This window comes from Mastigoproctus giganteus, chromosome 1, assembly GCF_048544385.1.
Source record: "Mastigoproctus giganteus isolate SK-2022 chromosome 1, ASM4854438v1, whole genome shotgun sequence".
Classification (NCBI taxonomy): domain Eukaryota; kingdom Metazoa; phylum Arthropoda; class Arachnida; order Uropygi; family Thelyphonidae; genus Mastigoproctus; species Mastigoproctus giganteus.
The window spans coordinates 150,776,394-150,796,583 of record NC_143575.1 but is presented as its reverse complement, the minus strand read 5'-3'; the positions used below and the strand labels follow the sequence as shown (position 1 = coordinate 150,796,583).

Here is a 20,190-nt window from a genome sequence, read left to right as displayed (position 1 = left end):
ATTTAGGGACAAATTCAATAGAAAAGTTCAGTAAAACACAAGCAGTTACTCTTGACATCTTAAAGGTTTTCGATTGTTTTTTGGCATAAAGGTCTTTTAAACAAGTTTCCATCTTATGGTTTGCCAACTGTTTTTTGTAATTGGTTCTCCAGTTTTCTCTCTGGCTGCTCACTGAGGGTGATGGTAGATGGCTCTCTGTCTTCTGACTTCTCCACTAATGCTGGTGTCCTCCAAGGTTCAGTTCTTTCCCCCACTCTTTTGCTCTTGTATATTAATTGGAGAGGGTGCTGACTCTCTTTAAAAATTACAGCTGTGAATTACAGGCTCTGAAAAAGAAATGTGTTTGCCATTTTATTTACTTAATTATTATTTTATATTGTACTTTATAAGTAGCCTTATAGTTCTAGTTACGCTGGCTATTTTTAATTTTAATTTAGATAAGAGTTTTTGTAGATTACTACTTAATAAACATAAAACTGTTGTTTAGGTCAAATCTTGCAGCCATTGTTTTTGTTTAGAGAGTGGTAGGGAGTTCAAATTTTTTAACTGTGGTAACTAGGTAGAGCTAACGTAAAAATATATAGCGTAATACGCATCACTGCATTTATGATTCTATTAGATAGTGTAGTATTGACAATTAATTAATTAAATTTATTGATCTTATTATTTTAAAATATCATGCCCCAGACTAGAGCAGCAAAGCAACGGTCACAAAGTGGCAGGAGAACTTGGGGGAGAACTGAGGGAGGTGATTCTCCAATGCAGCACAGCCTAAAAAAAATGTGGAACTTGTGAAATTTTTGCCAAACTCTCTGGAACAGAACATGATCTAGCCGTAGAGGTAGCCAAGGAAGATGTCTTCATGTGTGCCAGGTGCGCAGAGAGTATCTAGAAATTAGTCGTCAACTCAGCGTTCTAATGGGCATCTATGAGAGCTTGAGGTGTAGGGTACATGTCCTGGAAGAAATTAATATGAGGGGGACCGTCAAGCTCTCAGCTGCTCAACTCAATGCCAGAGCTCACTCCTGGGCATCAGGCAACACAGCAGCATTCACCAAGGCAGAATGCACTTGTAGTAGTAGTGGCATGTGATGCAAGAAAGCAAGTGTATGAGCTTATGCAGTATCAGCCAAAAAAAAAAAAAAACCACACCATTCCCTCCAAATGCCTGTCCAGTTCCTCCTTAAATTTATTCAACCTATCAACTACAACGACAGATGGAAGTTTGTTCCAGCAATTAACCACCCACTGGCTAAAGGCAAATTTCCACACATCTATTCTACATCTGTCCTTCCTCAGTTTGTCCCCTTAGGTTCGTAATCTGAACAAGTGGAAGAAGGAAGAATCCCATTAGAATTCAGCGTGCTAAACCCATTCAAGGCCTTATACACCTCAATCAGATCTCCTTGCATGTGCCTAGTCTCCAGCTGCTGCAATTTTCAGAACTTAAGCCTCTCCTGGTAAGAGGATCCCTTCATCCCCCTCACCAATCTTGTTGCCCTTATCTGTACACGCCCAAGCAAATCTACATCCTTCCTAAAATGAGGCCTCCAGACCTGCACGCAGTACTCAAGATGTGGCCCGACCATTGCCTTATACAGAAGGACAATCACCTCCTTTTCCCTGGTAGCAAAATTCCTCTATATCGACAACACCCCATGACCTGCCCTGGCAGCCTGTCTGCATTGCTCAGAAAACTTCATATCTTACTGCACAATTACTCCCAGGTCTTTTTCATTTTCTACCACCTTAAGTGTAGTACCACACAGTTGGTATGTTTCTGTGGGGTTACTTCTACCCATATGCAGTATTTTGCATGTTTCAATGTTAAACTTCAGTTGCCACTTATCAGCCCATCCTTTTTTTTTTTTTTTTTTTATGTAAACCCCAAACACGAGAGGTATTAGAACCTATAGTACTTAGTACCATGCTTGGGTTGGAGGTTGACAAGACGAAAGGAGATATTTGTCGACATTGGACTTGAACCTCTGTAGACTATAATTTTCATAAAATATGTACGGGGGAAGGTTGTTCCAGAAAATGGCAGTTGAATGAATAAATGAGGGAGATGAAAAGTTAGTTCTGTAAGTTTGAAGTTGGACAGTAAATGGATGTTGGCTGGTGGCTGCACATGTACAGACTGTTTTGAAAGAGAGAGAGCGGGAATTATAGAAGCCAATTCAGAAGAACAGTACCCATGGAAGAATCTGTAGAAGAGGCATGTAGCAGAAACAGTACGTCTATGAGACAGCGAGTGGAGAGATTCTGTTCGAGATGAATCATTAATTAACCTAACTGCCCTCTTCTGAATGGAATCAAGAAGCCTGGGAGAGGTTTTGGGGCACCACCCGAAATGTGGGAACAATATTTCATGGTAGGGGGGATTTGCAATTTATACAGAGTGAGCAGCTGTTTTGAAGAAAAGTATCACCGAGAGCAGAAGAGAAAACAAGTTTTTTTTTTTTTTAGATACAGAGGAAGCAATATGTGCTTGTGCCAAGAGAGATTAAAAGTCAGCGTAATCCCCAAAGGAGATATATCATTTTGCCTAGAAATCGGAGTGTCACCAAAGATAAGCATGGGAGCAGAAGAATCCTTTTTACGAGATATAAGACAAGACTGAGTTTTAGAACAGTTGAAATCACTAAGTTGTCTTTGCCCCACTGGAGAATTGGTAGCAGATATTCGAGAAGTTGAAGCTGATTGAACAGGGCAAGGTTTCTCAAAATGGAAAGTTGAATGCAATATGCTATCATTGGCAAAACTATGGATAGAATTTCCAGTCAATGGAAGAAGGTCATTAATATACAAGAGGAAAAGAGTGGGGGAAAGAACTGAACCTTGGTGGACACTGGCATTAGTAGAGAAGTTAGAAGATAGAGAGCCATCTCCCATCACCCTCAGTGGGCAATCATAGAGAAAACTGGATAAACTTTTACAAAAAACAGTTGGCAAAACATATGATGGAAGCTTGTTTAGAAGACCTTTATGCCAAACACGATTGAAAGCCTTTGAGATTTCAAGAGCAACTACTTGTGTTTCACTGAACCTTTCCATTGAATTAGTCCATAAATGGGTAACATAAGCCAAAATTTCACCAGTGGATCGACACTGACGGAATCCAGGCTGGTGATCGTTGATCAGACGGAAGGTTTCTAGGTAGTTTAAGAGTTGGCGGTTAATTGATTTCTCCATTACTTTAGAAAGAGTAGAAGTAATTGCAATGGGACGATACTTGGATGGGAAGGATTTGTCACCCTTTTTAGGAACTGGCTGGATATGAGCAAATTTCCAAGCAGAAGGAAAACACACCTTTGGAATAAGAAAGTGAAAAAAGGCGGCAAAGAATAGGATTAAGTTCAGGAATACAGGTTTTGAGAACAAGTGGAGAAATACCATCGGGAACAGGAGGTTTCTTAGCATCAAGATTCGTCAAAATCCTTCTGACATCCTTTTGACAGAAGACCACAGAAGGCATTGAATGGAGTGTGTTGGGAATGGTGGGAGGTGTTTTACCAATTCAGCTTTATCCTTGGCTGAAGTGACAACAGAACCATCTGGTTTGGACAGAGGTGGGAGCAGAGATGGGCAAAAGTTGCGGCCAATAGCTTTGGTAAGAGACCAGAATGCTCGGCTAAAATTAAGGAAAGAAGCAAGTTTTCTACTCTCAGCCTGTTCAAACTCTAGTTTGGACTGATTAATAATTTCTTTACAATTGTTGCGAGGTTTGGCGTAAGCCGAAAATGAAACTGAAGAACTAGAAACAAGCCAATTACAATATGCAACATTCTTCACTCGAACAGCCTTAGCACATTTATTGGAAAACCAAGGTTTAGATAAAGGACAAGATTTTAAAGTGGAGTATAGAAAAAGGATTCCATTCCTACAAGAATAATTTCACTGACACGATCTGAGAAAACGTTGACATCAGTAGTTTTTAAACAGTAATCCAACCAAGGAAAAGAAGAAAAGAAATCTCGCAGGTCATCCCATTTTGCATTCTTGTAATGCCAAACAACACGAGGTTGGGAATTGCCGGGAGAAAAAGGCTCCATTGGCAAAGAGACAATCACCAAGTTGTGATCTGAAGTGCATAAAGGACCCATCACTTCAACCGTGTACTTAGAAGGGTTGTTTTGAGAAAAAGATCAAGCGTGTTGGCTGTATGGTTAGGATTGTTCGGTATTCTTGTAGGTAAATGAACAATCTGTGCAAGGTCATTAGTAATTGCAACAGCCTCAGCATCTCGACCAGCTGGGTTGATCTGACTAGAAAATGGAAGTCAGCTGGAGTTGTGAACATTAAAATCACCAAAGAAAATTACCTCACTGTTAGGAAAGTTGGACTGGAGAAAGACAAGTTGCAAGGAGAGGAAGTCAAAGAGCTCCAAGTGATTGGTGGAGTTGGGAGAATGGTAGAGACAACAGATGATTTTGACACAATTGAGGTAGAGAGATTTTAAGAAAGAGAAGATCAAAGAGAGGAGATTCCAAATTGCCAAGTCTCTTACAGGGAATATCAGAATGGACATATGCACAAGTTACAACCTTTGAGGCCAAAGGAATCATACAGCGAATAATTTGGGCATCTGAGATGAGCAGTAGTTGAATCAACCGATAACTGAGATTCTGTCATAAAAAGTACATGGGTTTTGGCAGACTGCAAGAGGAAATGGACATCGTTGAGATTAGAATTGAGACCACGTATATATATGTGAAATGAACTAGGAAGTGTTTTGGAGGTTTGGATCTTTTAGCAGATAAGCTTGCTCTATTAGTTTGACAATTCATGGTGTATTCAATAGTAAGAAAAAGTGGGTGGGACATGCTGTATGATGTAATGAAATTTTTGGATATGGTGTACACATGGTAAGAATATACCCAGATCCTATAAAGTGGCCTCAGCAATGCTCTCCACATACATACATACTACTCGGACTCCCTACACTCACTATCTGGCAGAGTAGAGGTAGCAAGATTATACACTAGCTGATCCGGAAGCCTCCTAGAGAGTTACCAATAGGTTCTGTCCGGTGTACTAACTAGCGGCCGGCTTGCGAATACAGTTTTAGAGCTGTACCCTCGAAATGTAAGGAATATTGGATCTCGCCACAATGTTCATCAAAAAGTCATCAATCATATTGCATGATGGAAGAGATGGGGAAGGGTTGACCGGAACTTAGCTCTAGAGACTAAACATGGGTTCCACCACTTCAAGCCTCCAATAAGCAAAGTGGTGGTATTGCACCAGTATTTGAGAGTCATCTACCACCTAGTACTGCCTGGTAACATAGAGGGATGGCATTCCTGCATGTGGTCTGGGCGCCAGACCTAGACCCCTGCTTACGTTGGTTCACACCTGGGTGGTCACCCACCATGTACTTGTGCATGGAGGTTATACCCAGGATTACTAACAGTCCCACCATTGTGAAGGTGCAGCAGAGGATTTGGCTGTCACAGACCGTCCAGACTTTGCCGAAATTGGGTCCACTTGACTTGAGTGTCACCCGAATATCAGTTCCATCAGCATTTTAGACTCCCAGGTAGCAAGACTCCCAGTTTCAGATATGCCAGCTTGTCTGGCATATCTGAAAGAATGTCTCTGACAACCTCAAGGACTAAATTTTCTAGATCTTGTTGCAGTAACACACTGCCATTAACAACCCTGCCAACCTTTGTATCATCTGAAAACTTCGATACTAAGATTGATATACCTCCATAAATATCATTGATAAATATACAAAACAACAGTGGACCTAACGAGTAACATTAGTTCACAAAGAGCAGCACCTATTGATTACCACCCTCTGTCTTCTCCCACTCAACCATCCTTTTATCCATTGTAGCAAATTACCCTTAATACCATTCTGCTCCAATTTGTACAGTAGTCATTCCATTTGAAAATGAAAATTAATTACCAAAACCCATAATTCTTATGGGTTTTGGTAGTTAACCATATAGTATCGGTGTAACTACACCATAGTTAACCCATAAATTTGAACTACGTAAGTAGTGTAGAAGGCATCGTTTGAATTGTATCTCATATTGTGGTTGCCTTCACGAGATAGCAGTATTGCACTACTTCAAATAAATTACACATCTCTAGTAGAGAAGACTACTGTTATTTATTTTCAGAGGATACCACCACCCAGACGATCTTTTCGAAGCTATTGGGCTTCATAATCAGCAGGTGGGCGGTACCCTGGTAATACAACATGCCATCACGGTGCGAAGTTATATCCACATTATGAGAGATGCCAAAGGGTGTTGGTAAAAATGTAATTTGAAAACGAAATCCACAAGGCATAATTCTTATGGGTTTTGGTAATTAATTATATAGTATCGGTGTAAATACACCATGGCATCATTTTAATTGTATCTCATATTGCGGTTGCCTTCACAATGAGATAGCGGTATTGCAGTAGTCATTCTACAGGGATGGGATACACTTAAATAGAAAGGGTGCAAGAATATTTGCTGATGCTATTGAGGCAGTGTTAGGTGGGTTGGAAAACTGCTAGCTTGGGGGGGGGGTTCACAGAATAAAAGGTTAAAAGTAGCTGCAGACAGAGACGAAGATGATTCTTGCACTAGTTGTAGTAGTAGTAGTGGCATGTGATGCAAGAAAGCATGTGTATGAGCTTATGCAGCATCAGCCAAAAAAAAAAAAAAAAAAATCACACCATTCCCTCCAAATGCCTGTCCAGTTCTTACTTAAATTTATTCAACCTATCAACTTCCACAACGACAGATGGAAGTTTGTTCCAGCAATTAACCACCCGCTGGCTAAAGGCAAATTTCCACACATCTATTCTATATCTGTCTTTTCTTAATTTGAATTTATGCCCCCTTAGGTTTGTAATCTGAACAAGTAGAAGGATCCCATTAGAATTCAGTGTGCTCAACCCATTCAAGGCCTTATATACCTCAATCAGATCACCACGCAGGTGCCTAGTCTCCAGCCACTGCAATTTGCAGAACTTAAGCCTCTCTTGATAAGAGAATCCCTTCATTCCCCTCACCAATCTTGTTCCCCTTCTCTGTACACGCTCAAGTAAATCTACATCCTTCCTAAAATGAGGCCTCCAGACCTGTATGTAGTACTCAAGGCGTGGCCTGACCATTGCCTTATACAGAGGGATAATCACCTCGTTTTCCCTGCTAGCAAAATTCCTATATATCATTGACAAAACCCCATGACCTGCCCTGGCAGCCTGTCTGCATTGCTCAGAAAACTTCATATCTGCCTGCACAATTACTCCCAGGTCTTTTTCATTTTCTACCACCATAAGTGTAGTACCACACAGTTGGTACGTTTCTCTGGGGTTACTTCTACCCATATGCATTGGCCTGGAGCAAGGGTTGTTGGGGGTTTCAGGGACTGATGGCAGTCATCGTGAAACAGGTGGGTATATGGAATGTGTTAGGGTAACTGAGAATAAGAATAGGTGCATGTATGCTTGCATGTATACCAATGCTAGAAGTATAGTAAATGAATTTGAAGTGTTGCTCAAGACATCAAAGGCGGATATATTTGGGATAGCAGAGACGTGGTGTCACACAGATATTAGGAATGCAGAATTGGAATTTGGGGAGTACAATGTGTACAGAAAGGATAGGAAGGGAGGAGGTGTTATGCTGTTAATTAAGAAAAACATAAAACCAAAAGAAGTGCATCCAGTTGATATAGATCAGGGGTGGCCAACTTAATTTGTGATGCGATCTACTTTTTTTCCTTCAAAATGTGCCACGATCTACAATATCAAAATTTTCATCAACACATATTGAAAAATGTTGTTTATAAATTTTAAAATTCAATACAATTCAGAATTCTTATTTTAAATTCATACGTATTTAAATTTTTAATGTATGTGAAGTTCGTGTCATCTGTCAAGCTTTCAAAATCAGGGATATACTGTGATAAGGCCAACCTTAAAGGATCTTCTGTATGCGTCCTTAAGAGCACAGCGATTTTTCATCTGTTTCAAATACAAAAAGGCCGCTTCACAAAGATAGGTGGAACCAAAACAGGAATGTAAAAGTTCGCTGCATTTTTTTTACATTTGGGTACTTTTTGTGGCAAACATATTTCCAAAAATTCTTTTTCTGATGATCTGGCTTTTAGGAAGATATCATTTTGCAATGTAATAATTTCATTTTCAAGTAATATTTTCTCCATGTGAAAAATTGCAGCAATTTTTTTCTGCAATTTGTTTCATATCTAAGTTGACATTTAATGGATAAGAACAATTGAACGATGTCTTCAATTGTTTTAAAATCACTGAATCTGGTTTCAAAATCGTCCACAACATTCTCAATTTCAGAAGCATATTTCTCACTATTAAATTCAAAACAGGATATTTTTCCAAATGATCTCGCATATTCGCAAAACGGTTGATTTTTTTTTTCTTTAAGATCCTTAGCCATTGCCAAAAATTGATATTTATATGTAGAAATACTACTAATCACGTCACCCACATTTTTATTTCTTCCTTGTAATTCCAAATTCAGATCACTTAATTTACTGGTAAAAATCTGCCAAAAAAGCCAGACCACACAACCACTCCTTATCTTGTAGCTTCTGATAATCATCTCCCCTTTGATCAACAAATTTTTTTAATTTCATTCAGCAAATTTCAAAATCTCTGTAGAAACTTACTCTGGCCCAGTCACCTCACATCTGTAATATCAGATCTGGTTCTTTTTCATCGAGTTGCATTTTGAAAAGTCTCCTTTGAAGAGATTGTCCTCTGATGGAATTCACACTTTTAATATTTAATCTTTTGCTGGCTAACATTTGTTGGTGGATGATACAATGGTAACTCAAAAAATCTGGGAATTCATCATCCTTTTGGCACAATGCGATGAATCCGTTAAGATTCTCCTTCATTTGAATAGTGATTATTTAATTTTTTCAATAAAATCTTTGAATTAATTAAAGATATCAATACTTCTAGTTCTTTATTTTAATGAAATCATACCCAGCAGTTCTTCTCTAGTGGAAAAGTTATCGAAAACCATATGAATAAAAATGAGCAACACAGAGCTGTATCACTGACATCTGTAGATTCAAACAGTTGTAAAGAAAAGGACACACAATTAGCAATATCAGCACGCAGTTGTTCGCTCACATTTTTACTAAATTTTTCGATGTGTCGCGTCGCAGTAATTTGAGATAATTGAAGATCTTGAAGGGTGCTTTTAATTTCATTTTTGTTCTTAAAATTTTCCAAAAGAGAATCTGTTATTTCTAAAAATGCATCTTTGATGAATTGACCATCAGAAAATGATTTGCATTTTTCTGCAAGAAGATGACTCACTTTAAAAGACGCTACAGTTACTGCTTTAGATTGTAAATTAGGTGTCATGAAGAAATTTTGTTTCACGAATAATCTGGATTTAAGTTCTAAATTATTTTTTCTAAGGTTACTATTTGGTGGAAAATCTGATTGGTATTTACCATGGAGTGCGTTGAAGTGCCTTTCTAAATATCCTTTTTTGTGTATAGCCACAGATGCATTGCAAATCAAACAGCAACATTTTTCTTTCACCATTACAAAAAAGTATTCTAGTTTCCACTCTTGATGAAAATTATACATTTTTACTCTTTTTTCATAGTATTCATTTTAAATCAAAAGTATTAAATTAACATAAGTACTGTCTAGTTATTAAATCAGCAAAAGCACTGCTTACCGATTAAAACACTTTAATTTGCGTGAACCGGAAAAATATTTTGTCTGAACAGCTAATGTAGGATAATTGATGAAGAGGATTCCGGAATGAGGAAGTTGTTTCCAAAATAACCGGACAAACACACCACCGTTTATTGCTCAGTTTGGTTACAAGAATCAGTTATAAGAATCTTATAATCCTTATAAGAATCAGTTCTGAATGCCTTTGTGATATTTCTGTAGGTCACGACCGTTAGTGCAATCTTATTATAAATGGGTAGTAAACTCAATCTTATTGCATTTCCAATAATACCGACAGCTGGAATTCTGTGGGAAAAATGCTATTATGGTGAAATGTGTTTCTCCTTAAATGAAATCTTCAATCCCTCAAAAAAAAAAAAAATAAATAAAATAAAAATAAATAAACAAAATCTGCTCTTCATTCCTATTTTTGAAACTTCGTAAAAAAAAAAAAATAATGCACAGCTAGCGAAACCCGCTGGGCAATATAAAATTTTGGTAGTGTACCTGACCGTGCAAATCGAGGAATGAATGTATATTTAAAATTCGTCATGATCAAATGAAATTAAAGCCACGATTGACTCGTTGGCCACCCCTGATATAGATGAACAGAGCACTGTTGAGTCAGTGTGGTGTGACATAAGCACTGCAAAAGCAAAAATAAGAGTAGAAGTGTGTTATAGGCCTAATGACTCGAATGAGTACAACGAACAATTGTACAGAGAAATAGTGGGTTAGTAAATCAGAATGTCTTATAATAGGGGATTTTAACTTCCCAGATATTGACTGGAACTTGTGGGTTTGTCACTTGTGGATTTTGGAAGTTTGTGGGTTTGTTAGTAAGATTTTGTGGATTTATTGGATGATTGTTTTCTGCAGGCGCATGTTCAAGAGACAACCAGAGAGGGTTGATCTGGTTATCAGCAGTGATCATTCGTGTATTAAGAATTTGCAGATAAAGGAACCACTAGGTGGCAGTGATCACAGTCTACTGATATGGGAGTTACTTAAAGTTATAATTACCATCAGGGGTAAAAGAAAAGGGTTTTTGTTTCCGTAAAGGTGACTACAGTGGCCTCAGACAGTTTTTAAATTCTCTACAGTGGGATCAACTGATGATGCTATCAACAGCAAATTCTATGTGGAAAGCATTCAAGAAATTAATCCTGGAAGCTACTAAAATTTTCATACCTATAAAGAAATATTGTTCAAGGTTTAGGACAAAATGGTTGTGAAATGAACTGAGACTTGTGGCAGAGAAGAAAAATGCATGGGATGCATATAAATTATCAGGCGACACAGAAGCGTATGTCAGATATAAGCTAGTCTGTAATAAAATTACAAAGGAGGGTGAGTAGGCAAAGGCAGATTACGAGAAATCTTTGGCAAAGGACGCTAAGAAAAACAGCAAGGATTTCTTTACTTATATAAACTATAAAAGGAAGGGGATGAATCTGATTGGTCCACTTGATATCGATGGTTCGACTGTTGATGATCCTGCTCAGAGAGCAAAAAAAACTGAAAGATTATTTTGCATCTACATTCACACATGAGAAGTTATTAAGGTTTGAAAATGCCAGAAGGTTATCAAATTGTAGTAGCTTGCTTAATGAATTTGTAATAACTGAGAGCAAAGTGGAGGAGAAATTGTTGAAGTTAAACATAAGAAAGGCACCTGGGGTGGATGGGATCTATCCAGTTATATTAAAGGAGGCGGCAAAGGAAGTAAGCAAACCCTTAGCCATAATTATGAAAGCATCCTTGGACTAAGGGGAGGTCCCCATGGACTGGAGATGTGCAAATGTATCCCCAATTCACAAAGGTGGATCAAAGGGTGACACGAGTAATTACATTACAGACCACTTAGTTTAACTTCTGTTCCGAGTAGAATAATAGAGTCACTGGTTAAAGATGCATTGCAGGATCATCTAGACAAGACTGCAGCAATAATTGAGACACAGAATGGGTTTGTTAAGGGCAAGTCTTGTCTGACAAATTTGATAGGATATTATGATGTGGTTACAAAGGAACTGGGTGCAAAAAATAATTTTGATATCATATATTTGGATTTAAGTAAACTTTTGACACTGTTGCACATGGAAGACAATTGTACAAATTGGAGCAGAATGGTATTAAGGGTAAGTTGCTACAATGAATAAAAGGATGGTGAAGTGGGAGAAGACATGGTGGTAATTAATGGGTGCCGCTCTTCATGGACTAATGTTATTAGTGGAGTCCCACAGGGTTCGGTGTTGGGTCCTCTGTTGTTTTGTATATTTATCAATGATATTGATGAAGGTATATCAGGCCTAGTGTCGAAGTTTGCAGATGATACAAAGATTGGCAGGGTTGTTAATGACAGTAATGGCAATGTGCTAATGCCATTACTGTTATTAATAGAATCTAGAAAATTTGGACAGATGGGCTGAGAAGTGGCAACTGAAGTTTAACATTGACAGATACAAAGTACTGCCTATGGCTAGAAGTAATCCCAGAGAAACGTACCAACTGTGTGGTACTCACTTAAGGTGGTAGAAAATGAAAAGACCTGGGAGTAATTGTGCATTCAGATATGAAGTTTTCTGAGCAATGCAGACAGGCTGCCAGGGCAGTTCATGGGGTTTGTCAGTGATATACATGAATTTTGCTACTAGGAAAAGGAGGTGATTGTCCCTCTGTATAAGGCAATGGTCAGGCCATGCCTTGATTAATGCATACAGGTCTGGAGGCCTCATTTTAGGAAGGATGTAGATTTGCTTGAACGTGTACAAAGGACGAGAAGATTGGTGAGGGGAATGAAGGGATCCTCTTACCAGAAGAGGCTAAGTTCTGGAAATTGCACTGACTGTAGCCTAGGCATCTGAAAGGTGTCCTGATTGAGGTGTATAAGGCCTTGAATGGGTTTAGCATGCTGAATTCTGGTGGGATTCTTCAACTTGTTCAGATTACAAACCTCTAAGGGGGCCTAAATTCAAATTGAGGAAAGACAGATGTTGAATAGATGCGAGGAAATTTGCTTTTAGAGACTGGTTGGTTAATTGCTGGAACAAACTGTTATCTGTTGTTGTTGTGGAAGTTGATAGGTTAAATTAATTTAAGGAGGAACTGGACAAACATTTGTTCCCACAAACTCTTTTTGGGAACATTTACCTTCCCACATTTACCTTGTGGGAACAACAAATACCTTCTTTCCGAAGCAGGATTCTCCTTGCTTGGATTACTTTTTATTCATGAAGCTCTTGGACTATTTCCTCCTCTGATACATTTAATAAGTCCCATTCTGCAATTACTCCCTTTGAGGAGTTTAGTGTGCATGGGGAGTAACCTTTATTGGTTGTCCACCAAAGGTAGTCGAGATTTAATGTTCTCTACCAGAATATCCCCAGACTGAAGTCGCCTTACTGTTTTCGGTGAAGCTGCAAAAGACTCAATACATTTCTGAATAAGGAATGGTGATCACTTACTCCAAGGCTGGTCTGTGTGTGTGTGTGTGTGTGTGTGTGTGTGTGTGTGTGTGTGTGTGTGTGTGTGTGTGTGTGTGTGTGTGTGTGTGTGTGTGTGTGTGTGTGAGAGAGAGAGAGAGAGAGAGAGAGAGAGGAATGGTGGTATCTCTTGAGGGGTTGTTCTCAGCCTCTTGGTTTGAGAGAAGTCATTTTCATTGTCATCTGTGTCTCGTCTTGAGCTCAATGACTCTAAAGGTGGATATATATTATTATCCATCTTTGTTCCTTTCAGCCCTGGGAGAGTGGATTTCTTTTCCCAGGTTACTGGCCCCGTCACGGTGAGGCAGGAACAGTGCCGCTAGACTGACCAAGTGGTATAAAAGTTAGTAGTTAATTTAAAGGAAAAAGAGAAGAAAGGTGTTTTTCCTTTCTGAAACTTGCTTACGATTTGTAAGACTAAGTTGCCTATTAATTAATGGAAAGTCAGAAAACTTTTATAACTGAAACAGAACTATATCTTTGAGAAAACGCTCTAGGAATCACTTGGAAAATCGCTTCATAACTATAATACTTGGCACCCGGGGCCATGGGTAGCAGTAACCCCCAAAGAAATGTACCAACTTGTTACACTCAAGGTAGTGGAGAATGAAAGAGACCTGTGGGTAATTGTGCAGTCAGATATGAAGTTTTCTGAGCAGTGCAGACAGGCTGCCAGAGAAGGTCATGCAGCCTTGTCAATGATATACAGGAATTTTGTGAGCACAGATAAGGAGGTGATTATCCCCCTTGTATAAGGCAATGGCCAGGCCACACCTTGAGTACTGTGTACAGGTCTGGAGGCTTCATTTTAGGAAGGATCTAGAGTTGCTAGAATGAGTACACAGAAGGGAAACAAGACTGGTGAATGGAACAAAGGGATGCTCTTATGAAGAAAAGCTTAAGTTCTGAAAATTGCAGCATCTGGAGACTAGGCACCTGCAAGATGATCTGTTATTATTGTTATTTGTTTTTTTTTAGGAGCATTAGCAACTAAGGCCATATTGCTCTGGGAATATGTGGTGGTCATTCCCTTGACCTTTCTGCATCCTCTGTATTTGGTTGTGATGGGCTCGAACCCCAGTCTAATCAAGAAGCGTGTGCTACGCACTGCTGCTCCTTCCCACCTGGCTACAGAGGCGCCATTGCAAGATGATCTAATTGAGGTGTATAAGGCCTTGAATAGATTGAGCAGGCTCAATTCTGATGGGATTCTTCCTCTTGCTCAGATTACAAACCTCAGGGAGCATAGATTCAAACTGAGGAAAGACAGTTGTAGAATAGATGTGCGGAAGTTTGCCTTTAGCCAGCAGGTAGTTGATTGCTGGAGCAAACCCATCTATTGTAGTGGAAGTTGATAGCTTAAATAAATTCAAGGCAGAACTAGACAAACAATTGTAACAAATGGATCAATAAAATGGGAAGGTTTTTTTTTTTTTTTTGGCTGATGCTGTATAAGCTTGCTTTCTTGCATCATATGTCTCTGCTAATGCTAATTGCATATAAACTAATAATACAATTTGCTTGTACTACTATTTACTTATATAATCATAGAAACATTTTCAAAGTCATGTTTTGTTCTCCATATGAATGTGACTATATTCATTATTGCAGGTAATCAAGTATCTATCCAGCCCTATTAAGGAAGTTGCAGTAACTCTAGCTGTACCAACTATATTTCCAGGAAGTAATAAAGAGTTTATATCTGTTGTTGGTGTGAAGGTATGTACAAACAATTTTATTTTTCAAAAATATTAATAATAATAGTATGACTGCAACTGGCTTTCCTGTATGTGTTATAGTGTTCTGGTGTTAATGTAAAATTCTGAACTGCTTGATATCATAACACGAAAACCTTGTGGTTCATGGCTTTTTTGCTCTCTGATTTTCAGCTGGGCAAAAAAAAACCATTAGCTGACTGGTTAAGTCTTCTATTGTTTTGTTTTGCAGATTTTGTATAGCTGCTTTAATTTCTCATAGTGCAAGAGAGAATTGTATGTACTTATGTGTCATTTGTTGGATGTAGCACCCGAGGTTAGGTTCCCCTCCCTTTTGGCAAGTATTCTTTCGCAATGTATGCAAGCATGGCAAAATTAGTCATGGGAGTATGTATGCTTATATGAGTAGTGTTGGGTTGCAATCTGTTCTGGCTGGTCTCCTAACTGTCAGGAAGCAGAAATCACTTGGTTGCTTCCTTGGACCTGTTCTTTCTGTGAGAAAATTGCCCTTCTGCTTAATGTTCCTGCAGAGGATGCAGAAGGTTAGCCCCATGTGTGTGAGGGAGGGGGGATATTTGGAAATGGAAAAGCTTACTTCTTAAAAATGGCCTACTTCTTGTACTTTCGGTGTAAATTAGGCAACTAGGACAAGAATTGGGCTCCACGCATATGTTGTACTACCTGTTCATCAAAACTCAATGCTTGCCTGAATTGAAAGGGATGTTTTTGCCTTTTGCAGCATCATAATATGGAGGGAGCCATCAAATCACATCACAGACTGTTACTTCTGTATGGTGCCTCCTATTAGAGAATGGATGGCAATGAAGAAAAAGTGGACTTTGACGTACCCAAAAGGGTTACAATTTGTCCCGTGCCTCTTGGTGAAGTACTACCTATTTCTGAACCACTTGACCTCTTTTTTTCTACACTTTGATGAAGATAAAGACACTGATTTTTTTTTTTTTTTTTTTTTGATTTGGTAGTTGTTGGCGCATCGGCTTCTGTGGCCATATTGCACCTCCCAAGGTTTTTGCAGTACTTTGATCCAAGCCCGAGGCGGGAATCGAACCCGCGACCTTTGGGTTGCCGGGCAGGTACTTTTACCCACTCGGCTAGCCCGGTCGGCTAAAGACACTGATGAATCAACTTGATATACATGAAAAAATACAGCAGCTGTCTACATCAAGGGATCCATCATTTTGTTCAAACCTTTATCCTTTAACCACATAAAATCACAGAAAGTGAGACTAATGACCTCATCAGGGATCTCTAACTGCCAAAGAATAAGTCAGAGCTTTTTGCCTCAAGGCTATAACAGTAGAATCTTCTAGATCATTCTGTGAAAGTGACAACATTTTGTATTCAAAACAAAGACTATGATAAATTCTATCAAACAAAAGGCGAACTCAATGTTTGTAAGGATGTTGATGATCTAATGGCAGCAATGAAAATGAGGCATGTTCTTGAAAATGGCAACTATTTATAGATGCTTCTAAAGATAGCCTTAAGATTGTGTTATTATGCAATGGAAATATGTTGCCTTCGATACCTCTTTTGTATGCCTTCCACAAAAACGAAAGATATGCAAACATGGAGAACATCCTCTAGGTGTACACTCTGAGAAATACGAGTGGCAGATAGGCGGTGATTTTAAGGTAATCGGCATTTTATTAGAACTACAAAAGGGTTACACTAAGTGTTGTTGCTCTTTCTGTAAGTGGGATAGTCGTCCCAAGGATATGCACTATGAGAAGAGGAGTTCTTCTCATAGTGCATATCCTTGGGACGACTATAGCATTTGAACCTCTGGTAGATCCAAATAAAGTTTTGCTTCCACCACTCCACATCAATCTGGGCTCGCAAAAAATTTCGTGAAGGCTTTGGAAGTGAACAATCCTGCATTCACATACTTAAAAGAGAGATTTCCAAGACTTAGTACTGAGAAGATTAAGGCAGGCGATTTCATTGATCCACAAAGTAGGCAACTTTTCAAAGACAAACAGTTTGAATGTGTACTTACTGATAGTGAGAAATCAGCATGGAGAGCCTTTCAAATTGTTTCTAGTTTTCTAGGAAATGTCAAAGCTGGCAACTACAGGCAGCTGTGGAAGATCTCATTACCTCTTATGAAAAACGGGTGCAACATGTCATTGAAGATGCACTTCTTGCACTCGCACCTGGCTTTCTTCCTGCCAAACTGGCATAGTCAGCAACAAACATGGTGAGCACTTCCATCAAGACATTGCAGTGATGGAACAAAAATACCTGTAGCTATGGAACAAAGATACTGAAGCAAATGGAGTGCCGTGCCGCCATGTTAGCCAATTATTGTTGGATGGTGAAAAGGAATGCTTCCAAAGCTGAATACAAGCGAAAGGCGAAAAAGGTCCAGTGTTTGATATAGGTACTTTCTTAGCTACATCTTACTGCCGTGTAAATAAAAAAAATACCTTCTATAAATATAAAAAACTACTTTTTTTGAAAACAAGAGTCAATTTGCCATTTTAAGCGCTATTTCCATGTTAGCACCCAAAAAAATCTTTCAAAATATGACCCAAAATTTGTTCAGTGTTATCAGGTGACACAGAATCGCACGGTAGTTATAAGCTAGTCTGTAATCAAGTCATAGAAGAGATTAGGCAAGCAAAGGAAGATTATTGGATGGGATCTATCCAGTTATATTAAAGGAGGCAGCAAAGGAAGCAAGCAAACCCTTACCCATAATTATGAGAACTTCTTTGGACACAGGGGAGGTACCCATGGACTGGAGAGCTGCAAATGTGACCCCAATTCACAAAGGAGGATCAAAGGCTGACACAAGTAATTATAGACCTGTGAGCTTAACTTCTGTTCCAGGAAAATTACTGGAGGCACTGGTTAAAGCACTGTAGGATCATTTAGACAAGAATTCAGTTATAGCTCGGACACAGCATGGTTTTGTTAAGGGGAAGTCTTGCCTGACCAATTTGACTGGATACTATGATGCAGTCACAAAAGAACTGGATGCAGGGAATAGCTTTGATATTATATACAGTAATACCCCGAAGTTACGCGATAGGTGGGTCCGACGAAAATCGCGTAAGTCGGGGTACAACTTTGCATATAAATACATATAAATTTTGCTTAATTGGGACCAAGGACTAACAAAAACACTAGTTTAGAAGAAAAATATTAATAAAATTGCAGTTTTTTATACATATTAATACAAAATATGTATTAAAAAAACAAATGACTTACGTTAAAAAGTTATTTCGATGTCGATGGCTTCATAAAATCTAACAAATTCGCCTGACGACACAGCGCCTTCTTTTTTTCACGCAGAATTTCTTCGTAGCAAGCTAATAATTTTTTTATTCCTTGCTTTGTAGCTATAACGCGTTCTTCGTTGGAGTCTATGTTTTCTAAAATTTTTAAGCCCTTTACAATTGAGCCCTTTTCAATTTTCAACCTGTCAAGTTTGCAATTGTCATGTGCTTTTCGCCGTTGCTTCATTTAGGCCTGTAGCACGTGCAATATCACATGGTCTTTCATTTCGCTCAAAGCGTTTCACAATTTCATATTTTTTTTCTATCGACAGAGGTGGACTGGCCATAAGCCTTACCGGGGCCAGTGTAACCCCGGTGGGCCAGTGTGATTTTGGCCATAAACCATAGTATGAGGCCACTATAAATTTTCCAGGGTAAGAATTTTTGACCCAGTCCGCCTCTGTTTATCGATAATTGCTTTTCTTTTTCTCTCTGAATCTGCAGTGTCTTCACCAGGACGCCTTTTCACACCTTTTAATTAAGTATTTTACTCATTTTTAGGGAATAAAGCGCAATTACAAAACGAGGAGGCACGCTTGATACGCATAAACAAAGCTGCGCGCATGTAGCAACTGAATAAACAACACCATAAAGGCAGAGATACACTATTAACACCCCACATTTCTAGGGGTTACTACCATAAAACAATAAAAATCCAGTTGCGTTTCTGCTAGTGAAATCTGTTATAAACTGGTAGTAAACTCGATCTAATTGCATTTGCGATTATACCGATAGCTGGAATTGTGTTGGTTTTTACGTTATTATGGTGAAATGTGTTTCCCCTTCACTGATATAAAAAACATAAAAGCAGCGAAGTTGAATTTTGTTCATCTTTCGCTCTCATTCTCCGCCGTCGCACCGTATATCGATAACATATGAAAAACGACCTTGAAGATAGTGGGCGGCAGCGTTGCCAAACGAAAAAATCAAGAACCGCGTAACTCCGAGTTCGCGTAAGTCGGGGTATTACTGTACTTGGATCTTAGAAAGGCTTTTGATACTGTTGCACATGGAAGACTGCTACACAAATTGGAGCAGTGTGACATTGGAGGCAAATTGCTGCTATGGATAAAGGGGTGGTTGAGGGGGGAAGACAGAGAGTGGTAATCAATGGACACTGCTCGTCATGGACTAATGTTATTAGTGGAGTCCCTCAGGGCTCAGTGTTGGGTCCATTATTGTTTTCTGTATTTATAAATGATATTGATGATGGTATATCAAGCTTAATGTCCAAGTTTGCAGACGATACAAAGGTTGGCAGGGTTGTCAAGGACACTACTGACACTATGCTACTGCAACAGGATCTGGAAAGGTTGAGCAGATGGGCTGAGAGGTGGCAAATGAAGTTTAACATTGACAAATGTAAAGTACTACACATGGGAAACAGCAACCCCAGAGCAACGTATCAACTCTGTGGTACTACACTGACAGTGGTAGAGAATGAAAAGGACCTGGGGTTAATTGTGCAGGCAGATATGAAGTTCTCTGAGCAGTGCAGACGGGCTGCAAGAGTAGCTCATGGAGTATTGTCAATGATATACAGGAATTTTTCCAGCAGGGATAAGGAGGTGATTATTCCCTTGTATAAGGCAATGGTCAGGCCACACCTAGAGTACTGTATACAGGTCTGGAGGCCTCATTTCAAGAAGGATGTAGAGCTGCTGGAACGAGTACAGAGAAGGGCAACAAGATTAGTGAATGGAACAAAGGGGTGCTCTTACGAAGAAAGGCTTAAGTTTTGCAAATTACAGTGTCTGGAGACTAGGCACCAGCAAGGTGATCTGATAGAGGTGTATAAAGCGTTGAATGGTTTGAGCATGCTCAATGCTGATGGGATTCTTCCTCAAGCTCAGAATAATCACCTGAGAGGGCATAAATTCAAATTGAGGAAAGACAGATGTAGGATAGACGTGCGGAAACTTGCCTTTAGCCAGCGGGTGGTTGGTTGGTGGAACAGACTTCCATCCCTTGTAGTGGAGGTTGATAGCCTAAATAAG

General features: G+C 39.1%; 1 protein-coding gene across 2 annotated transcripts in view; it reads left to right on the top strand.

Moving 5' to 3' along the window:
* The window catches only part of LOC150091195 (integrin alpha-9-like), a 688,379-nt gene that overhangs the window by 589,600 nt on the left and 78,589 nt on the right, over positions 1-20,190 (top strand). For both annotated transcript variants that reach the window (XM_090374615.1, XM_090374611.1), the window contains exon 22: positions 14,785-14,892. In XM_090374615.1, coding sequence (XP_090230741.1) covers positions 14,785-14,892 — 108 coding nt within the window. The remainder of the gene's footprint in view (positions 1-14,784; positions 14,893-20,190) is intronic.